This window comes from Eublepharis macularius, chromosome 9 (genome assembly GCF_028583425.1).
Source record: "Eublepharis macularius isolate TG4126 chromosome 9, MPM_Emac_v1.0, whole genome shotgun sequence".
In the NCBI taxonomy this organism is placed as follows: Eukaryota; Metazoa; Chordata; class Lepidosauria; order Squamata; family Eublepharidae; genus Eublepharis; species Eublepharis macularius.
Genome location: NC_072798.1, coordinates 59,296,363 through 59,320,928, shown reverse-complemented (window position 1 = coordinate 59,320,928; position 24,566 = coordinate 59,296,363). Strand labels below are relative to the sequence as shown.

The window sequence follows — 24,566 nt, the reverse complement described above, 5'->3', positions numbered from 1 at the left end:
TAGGCCAGAGCAAGGTGGGAGAGCTCAAGGGGACTGGCAACCCCCTGTGTAGCCCCCACACCAGCTCAAAGGCAAGGGCCGCGGAAGAAGCCCTATGGCTCTCAAACTGCGAACTCGGGGACTTTGAATAAGCGAAAATAAAGCAAAGATTCCTGACAAGATGATAAGTAAAGACAACTGAAGGACCGAAAAAGAGTGATTCTACTTGACATCTCTCCAGTAAGATAATTGTTTATGGCTTTATGAGGGCTATTCAGCTTGAGGAGGGGGGTTTCATTATCCTCCGGAGAAGCAGCTGTTTTATGACCCAGAGGAATGTCATTGAAGACATTGCAAAAAGTGTTTTCCTGGGAGAGAGCTGGGTAGCAAAAATCTTCTGAATTATAAGCAGCAAGAGCAAAGTAGCTTTTTATCTGTTTTAATAGATCTTTGGTGACTATCTGAAAGTGAGTGAATAAAATGGTGCTCCCTAAAGAAATATTATCAAAGCTGCAGCAAATCTCTAAGCTGTTGGATGACATATTAAGAAAAGCAGACGAGACACTTGGATTGAAATCAGATAAAGACAATGTGATAGATGCCAAATTAGAAGAAAACCTTGATGGGGCAGATTTATTTGAAAGAAAATTGGAGGAGAAACGACAACAAAGGTGAACAGAAAACCAGTCTCTTTCTGTGAAAGTACAAAAGCTGGAGAAGAAGGGGGAAGGGCATGGACAGAAGGCTGTGAGGAAGAGATCTAGTATATCACCTCTGTACGAAGCAAAAAGCACACAACGCACTTCACCTAAGAAATACATCACAAAGAGGAAGAAAGACAATCAAAGACATAGTAATGTATCCATCGACATCTTGCAAAAATGCTTGGAAGGCAAGAAGAGCTGTTTACGGTTGATTGTTGGAAAGAAAGGTTGCAACATTATTTTAGAGGGAGAAGGAAGAAGAAAAAAGATGGAACTTAAATCATGAACCTGGGCCTTTGACAACTGGATCAGAGGGAGTGGAGTAGAAGGGTTCTTGGAGGGAGAAGAGGAACAAAAATGAAATTCAAAGTATGACCCGGTAAACGGGTCTTGGGGGGTCTCTTATTTCCCCTCTTATTTCTTATTGATTTTTTTTATTTCTAGAAGATGGAATTTAAATTATGATCCTGGGGCTTTGATAATTGGATTAGAGGGAGTGGGGCAGAGGGGCTCTTGGAGTCCTCTGCTCCCCTTCTTATTTTTCTTTTTACTTTCCTTCTGTTGGAGCTCTTTTCTTTTCCTTAAATAAAAGTATTGTAGGAAAGAAGGAGCCGTAATACTGTTTTGGAGGGAGGGATAAGAGGAACAAAAATGAAATTCAAAGTATGACCCGGTAAACAGGTCTTGGGTGTCTCTTATTTCCTCTCTTATTTCTTATGTTTTTTATTGGAAATCTTTTTATTCCTTTAAATAAGGGGATGAGAATGATTTTGATATAAGATAGTTGGTAGGTTTAACAGGGGAAACACTAGGGAACTAGAGGGAACTTTATAACTGTGTGAATTTTTAAATTTAAATTATAGGTTAAGCTAAGTCTGCCTATATATTTGCTTTGTTTTTCTTCTGCCTTTATATAATGAAAATACAAGTAGTAAATCTTAGATGGCTTGAGATTTGATATATTAAAGATCGAGGGTAGGCTGTTATAAAAACTTTATTGTATAATTCTCTCCTTTAAGAAAATATTTAGTTAATGATATATACAAATAATGGGACTAATAATAGAATGTAATGATGTTCACTTCTACTTTCTGGGGTTTTTTTTCTTTTCTCCTTTCTGCTTTATTTCTGGAAAGACTAAGGGCTTAATACCCTGTGCTCAAGAATTAAAGGATTGAAATGTGCCTTAAAATGATGCTCACTTAAAATATAAATAATTGTTAGAAATGAGAAAGGAAATGGAATAGGTGGGTTAAAAAGCAAGAAAATTAAAAAGTGCTTGGAGAGATTTAAATGGACTGTGCATTATATAAAGAGAGAAAGAAGGGTGTGTGTGGTTATTCAGTGTCCTTTTCTATGGACTGATGTCTATATTGCAATTTTTTCTGAAATACTGATCATATAATGGATTATCCTGTACACGAATCTGAGACAAAAAAGTTCTCTTTTCTTTTTTTGTATTTTTTGAAAACTTAGTAAAACCTATATTATAAAGAAAATGCCTCCCCCCCAGGCTCCCGGAAAGCCGGGAGCATGTTCCCCATTGAAAATAATGGCCGAATCTTTACGAAGCAAACCTGAATCTTTCCGAATCGGGTAGCCACTTTGGAATTCCCTTTATTCCAAATTTTTTTCCCAAACCACCCTGGCCCTGCACACCCCTAATAAGGACGATGTATGTGAAAAGGGGAGTTCTTGAAGTGGATCGGGCAGACATGGCTTTGGGACAGGAAAAACCTGAAAAAATTGGAACACGTAGAAGCGGCCATTGTTGCCAAAGTATGAAAGATGTAAAGTAACAAAGATCAGTGAAGCTGTGTAACGTTCCAAATTTCACATCTATAAAACTTGGATGCTTGTATGTTCCTATACCACCACTAGATCAATAAATGCACAAGTTTTATACACACTGCATGTCTAACGTACAACTTGGCAAATTTCTTTAATGTATATTTTTTATTATTAGTTTTATGTTATTTTGAAGTCTCTTTAAAATTCGACTTCACAATCTCACAGAAGTCTGAGCTAGAAAAAAAGATGCCTTCTGTTATGATCTTCACTTTCTTTAGGGTGGATTTTGCTTTAATCTTTCCCTTCACACCCTCTGGGTAGTTAGCTGCCACCAGGAATATTAAATTCCAATATATTTTATTTAAGTTTTCCCTTTGGTAACGTGTTTATGCGTCAGGCTCCTTCGTGGTTCTATGTGGCCCTGAGGATAGGAATGGGAGATAACAATGACTGCTACTCTGGGATATAACCAAACAAAATAAAAGTTTATTTTTTAAGAAGCGTATTGGTTACATAAAAGTAGTTCTTAGTTCTTCTAGTTGCTTCATCCAAACTCATTCACACAGATCTCTTGTAGGGCTTCACACACAGTTAGCCTCTTTCTCTAGGCTCTATATTTCTCTCACACAGAACTCCTCAGACAGCACACAGCTAGCCTGTTTTCTTTTCACTCTCAATTCTTTCTCTCTCAGGCGCACACACAGTTTGCCTGCTTCAAATAGAATGAATATATAGTCTCACAGACACACTCAGTTCAGGCTTCCACTCAGGTTGCCTTTCCCTCACAAATACATGAACACACTCAGGCTGCACACAGATCACCTCTCTTGCCCTAACTGAATCTTTTTCTCTCCCTCAATAACTGAAAACTGCCTTCACTCTGCCCACTCTCTGTCATCAACCAATCATATCACTCACTCATCTCTCTCCTTCACCCCACTCTTCACCTATCTCACCAAACATTTAAAGACACATGCACCCACTTCTTGAAATCATTATACCTTCTCTTTTTTTCAGACAAATTTTAAAATATCTGTATACCCTACTTAAACAAAAGCAGACATCCATTAAGATCAAATATTATTCATGTGGACCTGAAATATTTCCATCGAAGATGAAGATGCAACTGACTGGTAACACATTTAGTTCAAGTTTTCCAGCAGAACTTGTTTTCAGAGTGGTGGACTATTTCAGTGCAAGTAACCACTTCTCATGTCTAGCAGCCATACCTGCTAGACATCTGCTTCCTCTATGGCAGAACTCACACTGAGATGGCAAACTTCAGTTTGGCCTGTATCATTTCACATGATCAAACATTTCACCATACAAAAACAGTGTAATCCAGTCTTAGGTTTACATACTTAGTGATATGTAGGTCTGTATGACAAAACAGGGTTAACATACCTGTAACTTATGTTCATCGAGTTCTTCTGTGCTGACACACATGGGGACTGCGCAGGCGCAGGCCAGCCGCCGGAGAATTTTCTATAGCTTCTATGGCTCCGAAGGGGCCGTTTGTCGCGCGCCTCAGGGACCGTTTTCCCGCCCAAACGGTCACATGCTCCTCCAGCGACCAACGGCCCCCTTCCCTCAGTTCTCCTTGCCGCCGCTTGACCAATACACTTTAGCCATAACACATTAAAAACACCAATTCCCGTTACAGCCATCACATTGTCGTGCATTGGAATTCACAGCGGGGTAGGAGGGAGGGTTGTGTGTCAGCACAGAAGAACTCAATGAACATAAGTTACAGGTATGTTAACCCTGTTTTCATCTTCGTTCTTCTGTGCCTCCACACATGGGAGTGTACCAAGCTTCACACAATAAGGAAGGTGGGGTGAAATCCAACACAATTTTATTAAAGAACAACAACAACAACAATGCATACATACATATATACATGTCTACAAGCTGTGCAGCAATATATACGCACCCAGTATTTACATATACACACACATAAACATATATGTATATACATATATCCACATAAACAGCATACCACCCAAGGGTACCCAGCAGGTACGCAAGGAACCCCATCCAAGACTCCCCTAGGAAAAAAGGGAGTGCAGGACAGCTTTGGCCAAAGCTACATCCTGCTCCGCATTGACATCTATGGCATAATGCCTTACAAAGGTGTCTGCGGAGGACCATGTGGCCGCTTTACAAATGTTAGCTAGAGGCACACCCCTGAGGAGTGCCGAGGAGGATGCTTGGGACCGCGTGGAGTGAGCCCTGACATGAAGTGGGCAAGTCACCCCAGCTAGGGAATAGGCCTTGCTAATGGCCGTTACAATCCACCTAGACAGGGTCTGTGAAGAAGCCCTGTTACCCTTGTCCTTGGCCCCAAAGCACACAAACAGGTGAGGACTCGACCGGAATCCTCTTGTCCTATCTAGATAATAGGCTATGGCCCTCTTCAGGTCTAGGGAATGGAGGGCCTTCTCCCCTTTCGAGGAAGGGTGAGGAAAAAACGCAGGCAACGCAATATCCTGCGAGAGGTGGAAAGCGGACACCACCTTAGGCAGGAAACCCAGGCAGGGACGCAGGACCACCTTGTTGGGATGAAACACCAGGAAGGGAGGGTCAGACCGCAATGCAGACAGCTCACTGACCCTTCTGGCCGATGTGACGGCCACCAGGAATGCCACCCTGTACGATAACATGTCCAAGGGGCAGGTAGCCAGAGGTTCGAATGGAGGCAACATAAGACGTGAAAGAACCAGGGACAGTGACCATTGAGGCACCGGCGCCGACACAGGCGGGTAAAGGTTGAACATGCCCTTAAGGAATTGGCGAGATTGTGGGTGAGAAAAAACTGTACCACCATCAACCCGGGTGTGAGCAGCAGATATAGCTGCCAGGTGGACCTTGAGAGAGGAAACCTTCAAGCCCAGGTCCCGCAGGTGGCACAAGTAATCGAATACAACCCCTAGGGGGCTGCTGGCAGGCACCACTCCTTTAGCAAATGCCCAAATTTCAAACCTGCGCCACTTGGCCGCATAAGAGCGCCTAGTGGATGGTCGACGAGCATTCAGGATGACCCTCTATACCTCGTCCATAAAGACTACAGGGGAGGAACGATCCGCCAAGCCGCCAGGTGCAGCTTCCTGGGGTCGTGATGGACTAAACTCCCGTTCAGGAGAAGGTCTTGCCGAGGGGGCAGACTCACATATGTCCGTTGGGACATCCGCAGGAGCTTCGGGAACCAAACCTGCCGTGGCCAAAAGGGGGCCACCAGGATGCAATCTGTCCCGTCCTCCTCCACTTTGCATAGGACCCTGGGAATCAAAGGGAACGGAGGAAACATATAATGCAAGCCCTGCGTCCACGTATACTGGAAGGCATCCCCAATAGAGAGGGGGTCGCTCCCTGCCCTTGAACAGAATGTCCGGGCCTTGGTATTCACCGCAGTTGCGAACACGTCTATCACCGGATGTCCCCACATCCGAAAGATCAGCCCAACGCACTCTACGTTCAGTTCCCACTCGTGGTCCAGCAGAAGGACCCTGCTGAGGGCATCCGCGCGGGCATTGTCCGACCCTGCCACGTGTATAGCACGAATTGTCACGCCATTCCTGATTGCCCACTGCCAAGTGAGCGTGGCTTCCCGGCACAGAGCCATGGACACTGTGCCCCCCTGGTGATTTACGTAGTACATGGCAGTCGTGTTGTCCGTCTGCACCAACACCTGGCGATTTTTCAAGAGTGCTGTAAGGGACACAAGTGCGAAACGAATGGCTCTTAGTTCAAGCACATTAATATGGAGGGTCTTTTCCCTCTCAGACCAGACATCTTGCACACACACATCACCACAATAAGCCCCCCATCCCAATAGAGAGGCATCAGTGGTAACTGTGACGTCAGGATGCTGATAACCAAAAGGGGTCCCTTTAAATAAGTGGTCATCAGCCAGCCACCAGTCCAAGGAGGATAGGATGACCCTCGGGACAGAGAACTTAAGGGACGGAGGATGCTGCTGAGCATCGTACCTCTGCACAAACCAGTTCTGGAGAGGGCGCATACGCAGCCTTGCGTAGGGCACAACCGAGGTGGCCGCTGCCATATGACCTAATAAGCACTGGATAGCGCGCACGGACTGGAAACGGTTCCTCTTAAACATGGACACAAGACCCCTTAGGGACCTAGCTCTCTCCAAGGAGAGCAGAGCCTTACCCTCCACAGAGTCCAACAGTGCACCAATGTAGGAAACTTTGCAGCAGGGCACCAGTTTGGATTTTTCAAAGTTTACCAAGAGACCCAGGCGTTGACAAGTGCTAAGTACCAAGCCAATGTCCTGCCCCAGCCTAGACTCTGAGTCAGCCACGATGAGCCAGTCATCGAGGTACGGAAAGATGGTACAGCCCTCCTCCCGAAGGAAGGAGACCACAGGGGCCACACATTTCGTGAACACTCGTGGGGCAGTGGATAAGCCAAAGGGGAGCACCTTATACCGGAAAACCCTTTGCCGGTAAACGAAGCTCAGGTATTTCCTGTGCTCTTCCCGTATTCCCACGTGAAAATATGCGTCCTTTAAATCAAGGACCGCAAACCAATGCCCCTGTTTCAGCAAGGCGATCACAGCCGCCAATGTAACCATTTTGAATTTGGTCACCTTGAGGAAGGCATTAAGGCCCCTCAGATCTAAAATGGGACGTAAGCCCCCATCCTTCTTGGGGACCAGGAAGAACCTAGAGAAGAACCCCCTTACAGAGTCCTCATAGGGCAATTCTTCCACAGCACCCTTGGCCAAGAGCGACACGATCTCCGCATCCAGCTCGGCCATAGTATTATTGACAGCTGTCAGGGGTGAACTGCATCTAGGCAGCTCAACGAACTCCAGCCCGTATCCCTTATCAACAATAGTTAAGACCCATGAGTCAGATGTTATTGACTCCCACTCAACGAGGAGTGGACTCAGTCTGTCCGAGAAATTCGGGGATACGGCTGGCGTGACCCGTCAGTACTGCCTCCCAACGCCCTGCTGATCTCTCTGCTGGGCCAGCGGCTGCGACGGGCGAGGTTTGAAGGGTCTACGCCTCCTCTGTTGCTGCGCAGGAGGGTAGGTCCGCTGCGGGTAGGCAGGATGTTGCTGGTAACCCGGCCGCTGCTGCTGGTATCTGCCCTGGTAGTGGTAAGGGCCGTACCGAGGAGCGTACCGTGGCTTAGAGGTGGGCTTGTCCGCAGGAGCCAGCCCCAAGGACCGCGCCGTCTGCCTGTCCTCTTTCTTCTTTTTAAGGGTCTCGTCGGTGGACTTCGAGAACAGCGAGTCCCCTTCAAAGGGCATGCTCTCCACCCTGGAACGCACCTCCTGGGAAAGGGCAGTAGACCGTAACCAGGAGTGGCGCCTGAGGACCACCGCCGAGGCCATTCCCCGAGCCGCAGTGTCGGCAGCGTGGCTCCCTGCATTCATCTGCTGCTTAGACAGCCTGACAGCCTCAGTCTGCAGCAGGGATACCACCGCCTTCTGCTCAGGTGGGAGGTCTCGAACATAGGATGCCAACTTCTCCCAGAGGTAGAGCTGGTAACCAGCCATAATCATTTGATAGTTGGCGATCCTCAGGCCCAACGAAGCAACTGTGTACTGGCGCCTGCCAAGCGAGTCAAGCTTCCTGCTCTCTTTATCGGCCGGCACAGATGTATGGCCCGACCACCGGGGGTTGAATTCCTCCGTGACCAAAGAGGAAGGTGGAGGGTGCTTCACCAACGCCTGCCAGGTGCCCTGCTTAATTTTATAAAGCTGCTCGATCCATTTGGACGTTGGAGGCTGGTCACAGGGCACCTTCCACACCCTTTCCACTATCTCCTCTATACCCTCGAGCATGGGGAAGCCGATGGACACCGGATTGTCCCCGTAGATCCTCTTCAGGAGCTTGTCCTTGGTCTGGGGGGCTGCTGAAGAGATGTCCATCTCCAGCGCCTGAGCCATCCGTGCCATCTGGTCCGAGTATATTCGCAGGTCTTCGTATGGCGAACCGGTGGCTGGTACCACATCGTCAGCTGGCGAAGGCTCGGACCAGGACTCTGACTGGTAGTCTCCTAGGCTCTCCACGTCTCCCTCGTCGGAACCGAGCTGGGATTCATCACCCTGGACTGGTGGGGGGAACCACGGTCGCCTCGATGTCGAAGGCCTCAGTTCCGATCCGGAGAAACCGGTGGGCGCCCCTTCCCACTGGCAGTGGTACGGCGGGGGAAGGCAGGAGGCCCGGTGATGTCGGGACGCAGTGGAACGGCCGGAGCCGACACTCTCCCCAGACCGACGCCGCTCACGGCCGGTACCAGAGGGGGAACGACGGGTAGGCGATGGTCGACTCCGACTCGGTGGCAGGCTCGGTTCCGGCCCCGGGGAACGACGGGCAGGTGATGGCTGACTCAGACGTGGCCGCGGGCTCGGCTCCGGCCCCGAGGAAAACTCGGCCTGCACCGTCTCAAAGGCCATCGGATCCGGCACCGGTTCCGAGACCCCCTCCGGTTCCGGGGAACCCAGATGAGGGGAAGGCGTGTGAGGAAGCACGATGACCTCCTCCTGCGGAGCGGGACGCGGCGACCGGTGATGCTTGGTCTTCTTCTTCTTCTTGGCTGGCTCCGAAGAAGACCTCGGAACCGATGCACTCCTCGACTTCGAAGGGGACCTCTGCTTCGACCGCTTCACCTTGATCGGAATCGAGCCGGTCGTCGGTTCCGACCAGGGACTCGGCACCAGGATCCTCGGTTCCGAAGCCGGTCTCGGATCCGACCTGGTGGAAGACGCGCTTCGGGGCAGCCGCGCCGAACCCTGCGCTGGTGAGGCCGTTCTCGACGCCGAGGCACTCGGGTCGGGGGACGCGATTTCGACCCCGACCTCGCGGAAGCCACTGAGCCAGCTCTAGATTGCCGTCCGGCAGAGGGGCTAGGGCCGGCCTTGGGGGGAGGTAACGGGGTGCCCTCGGACATGACCGTCTGCCACAGCGAGGAATTTAATCGGGCCTTGCGATCCTGCCGGGCCTTGTTGGTGAAACCCTGGCAAATCTTACAGGCCGACACATTGTGGGTCTCCCCCAAACAAAAGAGGCACAGTTCATGGCCATCGGTCTTGGCCATTTTCGTGTGGCATTGGAGGCAATGCTTAAAGAGAGCCTTTGAGGCCATCTTCAGGGGCACGCTAGAGAGAGGTCAAACAGTCCGGGTCGTATTTACCGAGTCCAGCCAAAGTCCAAATCAGTAAGCCGAAGAATAGTCGAGGTCCGAAGTCCGAAGTCAAAAAACCAAAGATCAATCAGAAGTCAGAAAAAGCACAAAGCACAGAGCAACGAAGCTCACGTTCTCTCCAAGCGGCGGCAAGAAGAGAACTGAGAGAAGGGGGCCGTTGGTTGCTGGAGGAGCATGTGACCGTTTGGGCGGGAAAACAGTCGCTGAGGCGCGCGACAAACGGGCCCCTTCGGAGCCATAGAAGCTATAGAAAATTCTCCGGTGGCTGGCCTGCGCCTGCGCAGTCCCCATGTGTGGAGGCACAGAAGAACGAAGATGAACAAGAAGTTGCATAGCTTCTTTTGCTGTTTTCCAAATCAGCACTAAAGGACTATCATTATGCTAGAAAAACTCTCGGTATCCTAAAGATTTAACATATCTGGGAAATCTTTTATGGTGGAAATTATGACGTGAGTTGAAACAGCAGTAGCACATCTTACAACTGTGAGTTATATCCTCTCATTTTGTGTGTTTGACCTTGCTTAATTTCCCTCATCACTGCAGTCTCCACCCCATATGACTTTTGTTCCACATGAGTCCTACTATTACTTTTTGAATGGTGAAGAAACTTCATGTTCCTCTTTCCATTCACAATAAAACCAGTAGGACATAGCACAGTGTTTCTTTGAAGCTCTAATCATCTTCCTATTTACTTTCACAGTCTATTGGAAGGTGAGATACTGAAAAGTTATGATTTGGAGACTTGTTGAAATGTTGTCTTGGAAAGAAACTCACCTTAAGGGACTCTTTCTTTGTGAGTTTGATCGTAGAGGAGGAGGTGGTGGTGGCGGCGGCAGCAGCAATCTCCTTCTCAGAGCCATTATAAAGCTTAGATTCTGACTGAAAGAATCAAAAGGAAATAACGAAATAAGTCAATTTTAAAGATCTTAAGCTGCATCTCTATACCTTACATCAATACAGACTGGAAGTATCTTCTAATGAAAGTAGGTTTGTTTTTCCATATGACAGTCTGAAGGAAAAGGAACACAAGTTTGAGAAAACACAGCAACTGAGCTTTACAAATACAAACAGAAATAGCTTTTTTGCCTAATACTCCAAGACAACTTACCCCTTGCCCCATGAAAACAAATACAAGACTTCTCCAGACTAATGTAATATTTTATCCTTGAATATAGTATACTGCTGTTATTCAAAACCACTATGACATCTAGCAACCCCTCAACCAATGCTAAGCTTCTAGCGTTCCATGTTCACCCCAGTAAGACACTTGAAACCTATACCTTAAAAAAACCCTGTATTAAAACCTAAGCCTTAATTTGTAGCTAGGCAATGCGCTACTGTGAAACTGCATGCTTTTTATTGATTCTGTCTTGAAAGGTCTAAAAATGGGTTCACTACTCAACAGGTGGAAAAAAACTGGATGAGAAGCGCAAATGAACTCCGTAAAGTTGCAGAACTATTATAGCAGCCAAGCTGTCACTAGGAATTCCGCAGTAAGCATCTGCTACTGACTAAAAATAAATTTTGGATCAATTACAAGATATTTATTTCTCTGTACCAAAACATTAGTTCTCCTAGCAAGACTTGCTTAATAGCAGGGCTTCCAGGAACCAAAAAGTCTGTTAAATGCATGAAAGCCTAATTGTTTCTCAAAACTCACAGATCTAAGTTTTTCAGCAAAAGATTCTGGTATAAGGCTAGCACACACAAATTCCCCAATTTATCAAACCCGATTACAGGTACACACATGTTTCATGCTCTTTTTCTCAAGAAAAGCACACATACTTATGCCTGGTGATGCTTCAGAAGTTGCTTTTCAGGAACCTCAACATCTGTTTCCAGAAAAGCACTGAAATACGGAAAATGTTTCCAAACTAAGCATCACTGTGCATACAAATGTTTTAGCATGTTTTTTAAGATTAGGGCCAAACTCGATGTACAGTGTACAAACAATCCAAGCCTCACGCATCTTCGGATAAAGCATAAGTGACAAACCTACAGCAATTCTTCTAGTTAAAGTTGCAAACTGCAAGATATGTCTCCCAACAGATTAGCTTAAAAGTGAACAGAATTCACTAGAGACACACCAAACAATCTTAAGTTTTTGAATAATCAATAGATTTAAACAAATATCACTTAATATTAATTTATAATAAAAACATCATTTTCTTTGATAACCCTGTATTACATGTAGAGGAGACACCTCCTGATAGTCTTAAATATCCTAAAAAACAAAATATATGCTATATAAACACTTCCTCATTCACCTTAGTGTCATCTGAGGTCACTATCATGGGTTTCATGAATGGCAGTCTAGGCTATGCGTGAAAAGGTTATAAGGTCATGACACAAATAGGACATGGCTCCTCTTCACAGCATAGTATTATTGGTAATAGTAGACCCAGCATCAACATATTGTACATGAATGATTTAAGTTAAAAAATGCCAACTTAAGTTGCAAAGCATGCATTTTTCTTAATTTAAACAGACATAGTACTAAGGAAAAAAAACTACTGCTAAACACACACTGAAATTTTATTAATTTATTGAGCCCAACTGGCAAATTTATGTATATGTAGCAAACTATTGTGCTTTTAATAGCCTCAATGTGCTGATACACTTACCTTGCTTTTTGACATAGACTGCAGGGAATCATCTTTACTCTGCGATGTGTCATCCTTTCCTTTGTCGAAACCTTCAAGAAAATTTAGATAGCTGCAATAAATCCACAGACTCCATACATCACTATTGGAAGTGGATTTCATGCATCATTAAATACACAAAACATATTTGCTTGTAATTCTCACTAAACATTTTCCCACCAATTAGAATGTTCCAGTGTTTTTAAATTAGAAATATATTGTTTAAAATTATGTTCCAGGGTAAAGAAGAGATTTCTTCCCAAATCAGGTACTCACAGCTCATTTTCTAAAGCAAATAAACACAAAGCTTCACAAAAATTGTAGTTAGCAACTTTCATCACTTCAAGTGCACTTTAAGAATTTGGAAATGCCTCAATTCAATTCTCATTTAGAGCCAAAAAAAATCAATTTCAAGCTGCATATAGCACAGTAAATTATTTAGGTAAGCTCAAACACAAGAAATTAGGTCACTTGAAATTCAAGGCACTAAAGAAAATAAGGCATTTTAAAATCAGTGTAAAGAGACCTTTTCTCATCAGTTACACAGTTTTGAAAAGTCCTTGTTTGGACTTTTTCAAATATAAGCATGGTATGTCATTACCAGGCCACCTCCAGTTTGGGACAGCTACAGCAAAGTAGTATCTTCTTAGGAGCCAAAAAGAAGAAAAAATGTTCCCAGATGTTTTGAAGTATCTTTAAAAACCAACCCATCCATATTGAGCAACAGGGTATTCAGGTATTACCATGTACACACAGGGATTGTAACTGACTGCAATCAAATCCTGATCTTCCCCCTCAGACTGCTCTTCAGATTGAAATCAGATCTATGGGAGATGAGCAGCCTGCCAAAGATCCACTCTTCTAGGTTCATATTTCTTCAGTCTACCAAGACTTGAAAAAAACCATGTTTTCAGTCCCATATATGTGTGCTTCTGCAACCCCAAGACTGAGAGTCCATGCAAAAAATAAACAATTATTCACTGAAAAAAGAACTTGTCTCTTCAACATGGGGAATTGATGCAGCAGATACATCAAGCAAATCCTTAGGGGGATACGTAATTATCTCCCACAACAATCATCTCCCTGTAATTATCATCTCCCCGTAATTATCTCCCACAACAACAGTCATGTATACATATATTCTCATCAGCATAAGCTAGTTCAATACAAGTTGCTATGTTCCCTATTAAGAACTTTCCACTGGCAGATCTCATTTAATCTACATCTCAAACTAATGTTTCTCAGCTGTCTCTTTTGCAAAATGACATTAAGCTCATCTAGAATGTTTTTTCACCGGAGACTTCCGGTTTGGGATCATGGTGGTCTGACACAGCTCAGGGAGCTGAGCTGTCCAAGCTGCTGTTTGTTTGGGCTGGTGGGGTGCAAGATCGCCCGCGGCCCCCTGCTCTCAGGCGGAGAGCAGGCTAGAACGCTCGAGACCCCGAGAGTGCGCAGTTCTTGGCTGAGGGGGGGTTCTACGCAACGAACTCCCTCCCAGCCTTGAGGTCCCACTCTAAGAAGGGTGGCAGAAATCTCTGCAGCGGCTTTGGAGTCATCGATTTGGCATAGGATCACCGTACCCAAGCTTTGGCAACTAAATTTGACTAATTTGAACAATCGAAACAGTGATTACAACCCATAAAAAGACTTGGCAAGGTAAAGATTGATATCTCTCTTACGAAATTAAAAATCGAGCAGAAGAGTTAAATTTAAGAGGAAAACAAAAGCGGAAAGATTTTAAAGACTAATTAACTGCATTCCGGCAAAAGAAGTGTCAGAAAAGAAGTTTTTATAAAAGAACTAGATCAGGAAAAAGATTATTGTTTACATACCTGCGGTCTAAAGAGATAGTGAACTGTGGGAAACGAGAAACATCGCGAGAGAATAGCTGTGTCAAGAAGGGGAAACAGGAAGTGCGTTAAAAACAATAGAGCTGCGGGCTTAAAGCGGCCCTGAAAGACGAGACGGAAAAGGAAGTGCGCCATCTTGGAAGAGGGTAAGGGCACGGCCTCTTCACAAATGGAAGTGTGCCATCTTTGAAAAGGGTAAGGGCAAAATTACGGACTAAAAACCATAGAGAAAAGACGCCCGCCATTTTGAACAGTTAAAGTGTAAAACTGTGAAGAAAACTTGGAAAGTAAGCGTTTAAACGTTAGAAATAAAATACCTAAGCCACGGAGTTGCGGAAGAGAGTGGACTCGTGGGAGCAAAGTAAATCAAGCCCCACGATGTCAAAAAAAGATTGGCAGTTGGCGCTTGACAGCCTTGATAAAAAAAGTGGTGGAAGGTAATAAGGAAATTAAGGACGTTATACAAGAGATGGTGAAAGATCTTAAAGAGACAATTAAATCCGAAGTGGCGGAGCTAACTAAAAGTATTGATGAGGTCAAGAAGGAGCTACAGACAACACAGCAGAAAGTTAATGAAGTGGAAGACAGATAAATTAACCACCTCATTTAAGACAGAAACCACAGGCTTAAAGGAAAGAGTGGCGGTGATGGAATGTAAATACATGGAGAGACAACTTAGATTTTGAGGCGTCCCGGAGGAGGAGGGGAAGTCAGCCCAAGAACAGATATCGGAAATACTTGCGGGATTTTTGAATAGAACGGTGGAAGACTACATGTTACTTGGATGTGGCGTACAGAATAAATTCAAGGTATGCAGCCCAAAAGAATCTACCAAGAGATATGACTGTGCAGCTTACTACAAGAAGAATGAAAGAAGACATCATTAGCAGGCAATTCCAAAATCCACTGGTAATTGGCGGAAAAAGGGTGAGAATAATGAAAGAGCTACCCAGAAGAACTTTGTTGGAGAGAAAGAAATATAGAGAATTGGTGCAAATTTTGAAGCAATTAAATATAAGATACAGATGGGAGATCCCAGAGGGTCTGAGTTTTGAATTTCAAACAGTCAGGAAAACTATTAGATCGCAACATGAGATGGAGATGAAAAAGACTTACCTAAAAGACCTAGAATTTGATTATGGCGTGCAAAGTGATATCTTGGAATGTAAGCGGACTAAATTCACCCTCTGAACGCAAAACTATTTTTCATTGGCTATCTAAGCAGCATTGCAACATAATTTGTTTACAAGAGACTCATGTTAAGAAACAAGATATAAAATATTTTAAAAATATTAAATTGGGAAAAGAATTTGTTGCTGCATCGAAACAGAAAAAAAGGGGAGTTGTTTTGTACGTTAAGGAGGAGCTGCAACCTAAAATGATATTTAGTGACTCAGAAGCTAGATATGTTGCGGTGGAAATTATTTGGAATTCCCAAAAAATACTAATGGTAGGAATTTATGCACCAAATGGAGCTAAAGACAATTTTTTCAAAGAGTTACAGAAACAATTAGACGGAGTAATTTACTCACAAATAATCTTGGCAGGTGATTTTAATGGAGTTGTGAACATACAGGATGATAAAAAAGAAGGGTACTAAAAAAAAAAGAGGACTATTGCCAAAATCTTTTTTTGAAATACAAAACCAGGAAAATTTGGAAGATGTTTGGAGAAGAAGTAACCCTAAAGTTAAGCAATATACCTATTATTCGGCAAGACATTCATCGTTGTCAAGAATTGATACGATCTGGACCTCTAAGGATTTGGCAATATGGTCTAAGGACGTAGAAATAATGCCTAAAATAGGATCAGATCATAATCCAGTTATGTGGAAATTTGGAAAGCGTATTAAAGAACAAAGATGGAGAATAAATGAAGACCTGATGCAACAAGAGGGTAATATAGAGCTGTTGCAGAAAGAGACCAGATTTTTTATACAGTATAATTTATGAAAAGAGGAAAGAAATTCAGGAAAAAATAAAAATCAAGGAGATAAAACTGGAAAAAAGACCAGGGAAAAAGACTTACCATGACTGGGTTGTATGCTATTATTGTGTGGTCTATGACCGTAATAAAGATTGACTGACCAGGGAAAAAGAAATTGTATCAAGAGATAAAGATCTTGCAAGAGCAATTAAAAGCAATGGAGAATAAAGAACTGGAATGGGAATTGAAGAAACTAAATCAAAAAACATTTGAAGGTGCTAATAAACCCAGGAAGTATTTAGCATGGCAACTGAAAAAGAAAGAGAAAAAAGGGTGATAACTAAAATTCAAGAAGAAAAAATGATAAATGGACCAACCAACCATAAGCAGAGCATTTTATAAATTTTATGCTAAATTGTATCAAAGTAAAGAGGTAAATTCAGACATCATTGACCAATACCTGAGTAAAATTAATTTACCCAAGTTATCAGAGAAATGGAAGGAAAGATTAAATGCTGAAGTAACAGAGACAGAGATAAAAGAGGCAATACAGTCGACTAAATTAGGGAAGGCGCCAGGTCCAGATGGAATAACGGCAAAATTTTATAAAACAATGGCAAAGGAAGTGGTGCCTTTCCTGAAAGTAGTGATGAATGAGATTTTAAAAGGGCAAAAAATTCCTGAAACTTGGAATGAGGCAAATATATCATTGATTCCAAAAGAAGATCAGGATTTATGTAATGTTAAAAATTATCGACCTATTTCGTTGTTAAATAATGACTATAAGATATTTGCGAAAATATTGGCGGAGAGGCTGAAAGAATGGCTGGTTGAATTCATTGCAGAAGAGCAAGCAGGATTTTTGCCAAATAGACAGATCAAGGATAACTTAAGGACTGTAATAAACGCAATAGAGTATTATGTTTGACACTGTGAGAAAGAAGTTGGCTTCTTTTTTGTTGACGCAGAGAAGGCTTTCGACAATTTAAATTGGAATTTTATGTTCACCACAATGAAAAAGTTACAGATGGGAAAAGAATTCATTCAAGCAGTGAGAGCGATATATAAAGACCAATGTGCAGCAATTGTAGTAAATGATGAATTAACTAAAAAATTAGAAATAAGGAAAGGTACAAGACAAGGCTGCCCACTGTCTCCACTGTTGTTTATTATGATTCTGGAAATTCTATTGATGCAGATACGAGAAGATGATGCCATAAAAGGTATAAAAATCAAGGAATTTACTTATAAAGTTAGAGCTTTTTCTCTAACTGCAGATGATGTAATGGTTATTGTAGAAGACCCAATTCAAAATATGCCGAGATTGATGGACAAGATAAAAGAATTCAGTGATTCTTTGTTAACAAAAGAAAATCAAAGATACTATGCAAGAACATGGTGAAACAAAGACAACAAGAATTAATGGAAATTATCAACTGTGAAGTAACACAAAGTATTTAGGAATAGAACTTACCGCAAAAAAATATCGATTTATTTAAGAACAACTATGAAAAGCTATGGCAGCAAATAGACAGAGACTTAATTAAATGGAACAAATTAAATCTGTCATGGCTGGGAAGAATAGCTGCAATCAAGATGAATGTGTTACCATGGATTATGTTTTTGTTGCAAACAATACTGATAAGAGATAATAAACAATTTGAAAAATGGCAAAGGAAAATTTCGGACTTTGTACGGGCAGGCAAGAAACCTCGAGTGAAGATGTAAGTTTTATGTGATGCTAAAGATAGAGGAGGACTGCAATTACCAAATATCAGATTATACCATGAAGCAGTATGTTTGGTGTGGTTAAGAGATTGGATGTTCTTGGAAAATTGTAAGCTCCTAACTCTTGAAGGATACAAGAAACTATTTGGTTGGCATGCGTATTTATGGCACGACAAATTAAAAGCAGATTCTATGTTTCTGCATCATTACATCAGACGAAGCCTCTTCACAATCTGGAAAAAATATAAAAAGTATTTGGGCGAGGGTATCCCCATGTGGGTGGTACCATTTGAAGTTAATCCGAGAACTATATATAATAAAGAACAGTGTTTGCCATATAAAGAGATTTTGAAAATGGAGCAAAATATGACAAAGATTAAAACAGAAGAAGAACTCTCTTCTCACTATGGATGGTTCCAATACAGACAGATTAAAGATTTATATGACTCGGACTGTCTAAAACGGGGGCTTAAATGGAAAAATTCAGAATTGGAAGAAAATATACTTCAAGAAGGCAAGAAAATGATATCTAAAGTTTATAAGATATTGCTAAAGTGGTATACAGAAGATGAAATTGTTAAAAGTTCAGATGGTGAAGTGGGCCATCAATTGCAACAGAGATGGAATCGTGGGAATGCTTGTGGAAAAATACATTGAAGATTTCAACCTGTACCAATATTAGAGAGAATGTATATAAGATGATATATAGGTGGTACTTAACGCCGAAGAAAATAGCATATGGGAATTCCAAAATGTCAGATAAATGTTGAAAGTGTAATAATCATGAAGGATCATTGTATCATATGTGGTGGACCTGTGAGGTAGCTAAACTGTTCTGGGGAGATATTATAGAAGTTATTAATGAAATTTTACAATTTTCAATAAAAAAGAACCCAGAACTGTTGCTGCTGAACTTGAACATGGAAGAAATCCCTATGCAATACAGAATATTATTATTCTACATGACAACAGCGGCAAGAATTTTATATGCACAGAAGTGGAAAACACAAGAAGTACCATCGATTGAAAATTGGATACAAAAATTGCTGCACATGGCAGAAATGGACAAAATGACGAGAAGGTTGAGAGATCAGAATCCAGAAGAATTTTTTAATGACTGGGGGAGACTAAAACAGTATTTAGAGAAAAAGTGGGACGTAAAGGAGAAATTATGGTTGTTAGAAAATTATTAATTTTGTAGACTGGAAGAGATATAGATCTTTACTAGAGAAGAAGAAAGATATACTATAATTGTTATTGTTAGATTGAGATTAAGGTATATCGAAATTATTAACATATTATCCAGTATAATAATATATTAGGATATGTAATAAAAGAATAGAGAAGTAGGTAATAGAATCTAACAGAGGGTTGGAAAACTGTTGGAAGTCCCAGATAAAGGGGGGAGGGAAAGGGTGGGGGGTATCAGAAATAAGGGTATTAATGAAAAAATTGTAATTGCAATTTATACACACCCAATACAAATTTTAACAAAAAAAAATAGAATGTTTTTTCACCAAGTTGCAATAGACTAACAAAACACATATACCAAGAAATTTTAAGTTTTGTGCGTGTTAGGCACAGGTTCTGCCCCCCCACCCCCGGAAATTTAATGTTTAAATGTTCAAATCTTTACAATATAAAACCATACAAATGAGTATCCTACTTATTTGAGACAATGCAGTACAGAAAGCAAAAATTATATGTTCCTTTAAGTCATTATTTCTCTAAATTCAATCATGTTTCATTGTTTCCTAATGAAGTCACATGCTGAGTTCTAATTAACTAGTTCGATTCTAGTTTAAGTCAGACAGCCATCACTAGTTCCAGTTCAAGCAAATAAAGATTTGATAGACATTGCAGTTCTGATTCAACTTGGAAAATTTCAATTATTTTTAGATGACGACACTGATCTTCATGTATAATATACACTAGGGTTGCCAGGTCCCCTTCCCTTTCCCCTCCTAGTTGGGGGGTTCAAAGCACTTACCTTATGAACTTCCCACATGCGCACAAAGCATGCACGTACTTCCAGGAATGACATCATCGTGCAGGCCCTGAGGGCACTTCCGTACTTCACACCAGGTCAATTTGACCCATTTGGGGCCCAAACTAGCCCAGCAAGAAGCAGGGAAGCACTCCAAGGGCCTGCACAATGATGTCACTCCTAGGAGTGACATCATCACACTGTGCCAGGAGCACTGTGCCAGGAGTCCTAGGAGTGACATCATCACACTGTGCCAGGAGCACACCCAGGGAGGTCCCTTCCCTTGCCTTTCCCCCCTGCTGGCCAGGTGAGTGGTGGCGGGGGGGGGTGGCGACTGGGAGCAGGGATCCTCCCCCACCGGGGGATCAGCAAGCCTAATATACACTATGTGAGTTTCTTGGTACTGAACAGTTAACCATACTATAAAGAAAAACTTATCATGTATAGAAAATGCTGAAACACAAAGAGCAGCTAACAGGAAAATAATATACTTGATACTGAAAAACGTTAAAATATTTATAATCCCACTTTCTCCAAAAAGTGTCCAAGAGGGTGAACAGTACAAAAACAATTCAATAAAAATGCAGTGTAAATGCATACAAATAGATAAAAAGTAGATAGAAGCATATGAATCACATTTAAGAAAACCTTTATGAACCACAAACACATCTATTTGCCAAACGTCTCCCTTCCTGAAGAGCACAGTTCATGGTGCCTTAAAATTTTATGTAGGTCTCCTGTTTGAAGTTCCCAGTTTCACATGTCCAAACTTAAGTTTCAACTTCCTTATTTTTCATATCACCTCTCCCCATAGTAATTAGGAAACTATAGCAAGGCACATACTTGGGGAACAAAGTGAACATAGGCAACAAAAGATGACCACACACACCTCCCCTGCATGGGAGTCTGCTGTTGCATACATTATCTACTCATACACTCAATCCCTACCCACAGTTGAAGCTTAAGCAAGCAGCCACTGGAACACAAGGCTCTTGAATGTGTTGAGCAGGGGGAAAAGAGAGTCTTCCCAGTCTTTTGTCCTTTCAGTGCCTGGAGCCAACTCTCTCCACAGTTAAAGGTGTTTAGCTCTAGTCCAGCAGGCAAGGAAGTTGTGTCAAGAAACGGACTTTACCTAATGTCAAGCTCTGCCTGGGGATTCTCCTAGACTACTTCACTTCATCAGACCAGGCTGGATGAATAAAAGGTCTTTATTATGAGATTACCACCATTAGAGCACAGTACAAAGCAATTGCCAGGAATACCAGGGTGAGGTACAGTGGGTTAGTTATATTCTCCCCATCCTCCCTTTTTTAATCAGAAGGCTTGGCGCGGGTTTCCTAGTGGGAAAGCTGGAAAGGGGAAGAGATGCAAACACCGAGGCTCCAAGGTCATTTGGCTGGTTCCCAGGCACCTCAAGCTCCATATCCCCCCACACCTACAGATAAGACAGTTGAGTGCAGAACAGAAGCAGCAGAGAAAATAGCAAAAGAACAGCAAAGCAATTATAAATTATCCATCCCCCACCGTAAAAGACATCACTGAGTATGGCAGGCAGGTCACAGGTCTGCCTGACTTTCCGTCTCCCCCAAAATAATTCAAAATCAAGCTTCTCTTGTTTTCTCAGTGTAACGTTTGTGAAAAGCATTGACCAGTTTGCGAGCCCTAACATCCTCCGCTTTGAACCACTCTTTGTGACTTTGGTTAAAGTGTTTCCACAGAATGAGATAAAAGAAGCTCCCCTTTTTTCCATTTTGAGTCCAAAATCACTTCAACTTCATGATGAGGCTGGCTGTCCACTATCGGGGGGGGGGGGAGTGACTCCTTGGTCTGGGTGCCACATGTCTGGATCTGGAGCTTTCTTCAAGAGGCTGAGATTGAAAAGAGGATATATATGTCTGAGATTCTTTGGTAGTTCCAGCCTGACGATTACTCCATTAATCACTTTCAGTATTTTAAATGGCCCCACAAATTTCCAACCAAGATTTTTGCTGGGTTGCTCTCCTTTCAGATTTTTTTGTTGACACATATACTTGGTCTCCAGGCTTTAGATCCCATGGGGAGAACGTTTTTGGTCTGCCTGTTTTCTATAATCCTCTTTGGGTTTTTCTAGAGTCCTTTTAATCAAGTCTCATTGTTCTATTATTGCCTTCCACCAGCTGCTAAGATCCTCCCCTTCTCCTTTCCCTTTCTCTTGAGGAGGGTCTTTAAGGAAAGGCATCGCTTTGCTGTCAAACCATTGGGTGACTTGAAAGGGAGATGCTCCTGTAGAGCTGTGGATGCTGTTGTTGTAGCAATACTCAGCAAATGCAAGTCCAATCATCCTGCTGGTAACTGATGTAACATCTTAAAAATTGTTCCAAAATCTGATTATTTCAGACTGCCCATCTGACTCTGGATGATATCCAGATGATAATCCCCAGGGTTATCCCCATTAGTTCCCTCCAGAATCTGGCAACAAACTGAGGGCCCCGATCTGAGATTACCTTATCAGGAAATGAATGGTGCCTTACTACATGCTGCATGAATAACACCAGCCCAGCACACCCAGACACTGCCTGGGAGTTTCCCTCACAGCTACAACATTTGAGGTGGAAGTGGGGCACATTGCTTCCCTTCCAATTCAGCAGCCCCCTGGCTAGGGCCCATCTGGTCTTGGAGGGGCCTTCATGGCTCTTCTGGTGGTTGCAGGGCTCTCCTGCCTCCGCTCTGCCTGGCTCCTTAGGCTCACGTGAGCCTGGCATCGCTCCTCCTGCCAGACTTGCTGCAACCAGATCCCCAGATGCGATCCACAGTCAGGCGGCCTGTTGCCGGGCAACCTCGTATGGGGCTGTTCTCACCGCAGCAGTGGCATTTTCTGGCCTCCCTCCTGTTGGAGCCATTCCTGTGGCAGCGGCTTTCTCCAACCTTCAGCTGGTTGCAGCAGTGGTACTGACAGTGGCTCCAGCTTCATCAGGGGCTCCTGCGTGTCCAGGCTGCTCCCTGGCAGGTGATGAGGGTAAATCCGGGGGGTGGGGGCTTGGCCGCTGGCCCCATATAGTTTGTATTCTTTTGAACTCTTCTAATAAACTTTATTAATTATACTATTACCACTGTGGTGTTATTTGGGTTTGGGGCTTCAACGTGTATCCAGTTCTTTGGCCTATTTTGGCTACAGCTACCTAAGTAATTGTTTTGTGGAACTCAATCTGCTAGTGTCCTACCATGCAGGACTGATCTTGTTAATACCCGGTAGGGCTGTGGACTTGTCTCTCAGTCTCACAGCTTAGGGCTATCAGAGAGATTGGTGGTGGCACATTATCCGAGGTAGTGAGGATTCACTGCCTATTGAATAGGCAGTGACCAGCACTCCAGCCCTCTTGTGGAAGAGGGGGATTGTGACAAGTTGCAGGCTCTAAGTGATCCAAGAAACCTTACCTGCAGGGAAGTTGCAGGTAAGGGTTGCTGGAGTCACTTAAGACCTTCCCCTTACTGGGATGAGAATGGAGCAACCTGGTGAATCAGAAGGATCATTGGAACTGCAGAGAAGGGCAAAGCTATGTCTGTGAAAATTTCCCAGTTCATCAAGGAGCTGTTAAAGGCACAGGAACTCTATTCTTGGGGGTGGGGTGAGGGGAATGGTAACTGGGTGCCACAATGCATTTTCAAGGCTCATTTGGAACCTCGAATCTGGGTTTGTCAAGACCTAAGAGAGTAAAAAATGAGAAGAAAACTGAATAATTGAACAGGAGAAGCAGCTAAACATCACAGGCCTTAAATGAAGCAAGAATATCTTTGCCTCGTGGTGAAATGACAAGAAAGACAGCATCAGTTGAATCCCTTGAGAAAGTCATGGTAACATCATGGAAACAATCTTATCTTGACCACCCACTTCTACTCAGTGGGTGAGGGAACCCCAAAAGAGACCTCTGTCACTCACTGAATGTTCAGGCAATATGGAAACTGGGAAGACTTCAAACATCCTGGTCTAAAATGATAAAGAGCTTTATACAGGTCAAAACCAGCACCATGATTTACACTTATCTTATGTATGTTGTTACTAACTATTCATTCCCCCAGTAGAAGTTTCGATCACTATAGTATCCTTGAATTATTTATCCAAAGTAGTGATAGCCTCTCAGTGACTTGGGAGCCATATGTTGGTTCCTTGCAGATAAGCCACATGATCCCAACTCAAAATCTTCCAGATAGCGACATGATGTCTCATTCCCAGATCCGTTTACTTTGGCAGGCTGATGAGTAAAGATGTATTCTCTAGGCTGGGAACACTTGCTATCCATGGGGAAAGCCCCTGGGGGTTTAGATGGGGTAAGAGGTGGCAAAGCTGGAGTAGGCCTTAGTATAACCACTTCTGCATCAACCACTGCAGGAGGAAGAGTCTGAGGTGATGGTGTAGGGCTGCCATCTTTGATTCCCAGGAGTCTAGATCTCAGTTGTTCTAATCTATCAGTGATCTCCACTTAATCTGAGGCTGGAAGGCTGCAAAAGAGCTAATCAAATCCTCCTCAAAAGTGTCTTCAGAGAGAAGATGCTTAGCATTTGTTTCAGTAGAGATGAGAGGATCAGCCCAACTAATTAAATCTTGGTGAGAGGCCCTAGCTGGAGATCCTTTGGAAGGATTAATCGCAGCTACTGGGCCAGGGTGGTGAGAGTTTTTCATGCTGAGAAGTGGAGTTAGTGTCATATTAGCGAAGACCTGTGTAGGGAAGATTCCTTTGGGTGTCAAAAGTCTTTTCTGCCAAAGAAGTACTAAGGAAATAGATAGACTGTCAAAAAT

General features: G+C 43.3%; 1 protein-coding gene across 3 annotated transcripts in view; it reads right to left on the bottom strand.

The window, feature by feature from the left end:
• Positions 1–24,566, bottom strand: part of OSBPL8 (oxysterol binding protein like 8) — a 142,514-nt gene that overhangs the window by 45,474 nt on the left and 72,474 nt on the right. For all 3 annotated transcript variants that reach the window (XM_054988231.1, XM_054988233.1, XM_054988232.1), the window contains 2 exons: positions 12,284–12,354; positions 10,434–10,538 (listed from right to left, as the gene is read on the bottom strand). In XM_054988231.1, coding sequence (XP_054844206.1) covers positions 10,434–10,538; positions 12,284–12,354 — 176 coding nt within the window. The remainder of the gene's footprint in view (positions 1–10,433; positions 10,539–12,283; positions 12,355–24,566) is intronic.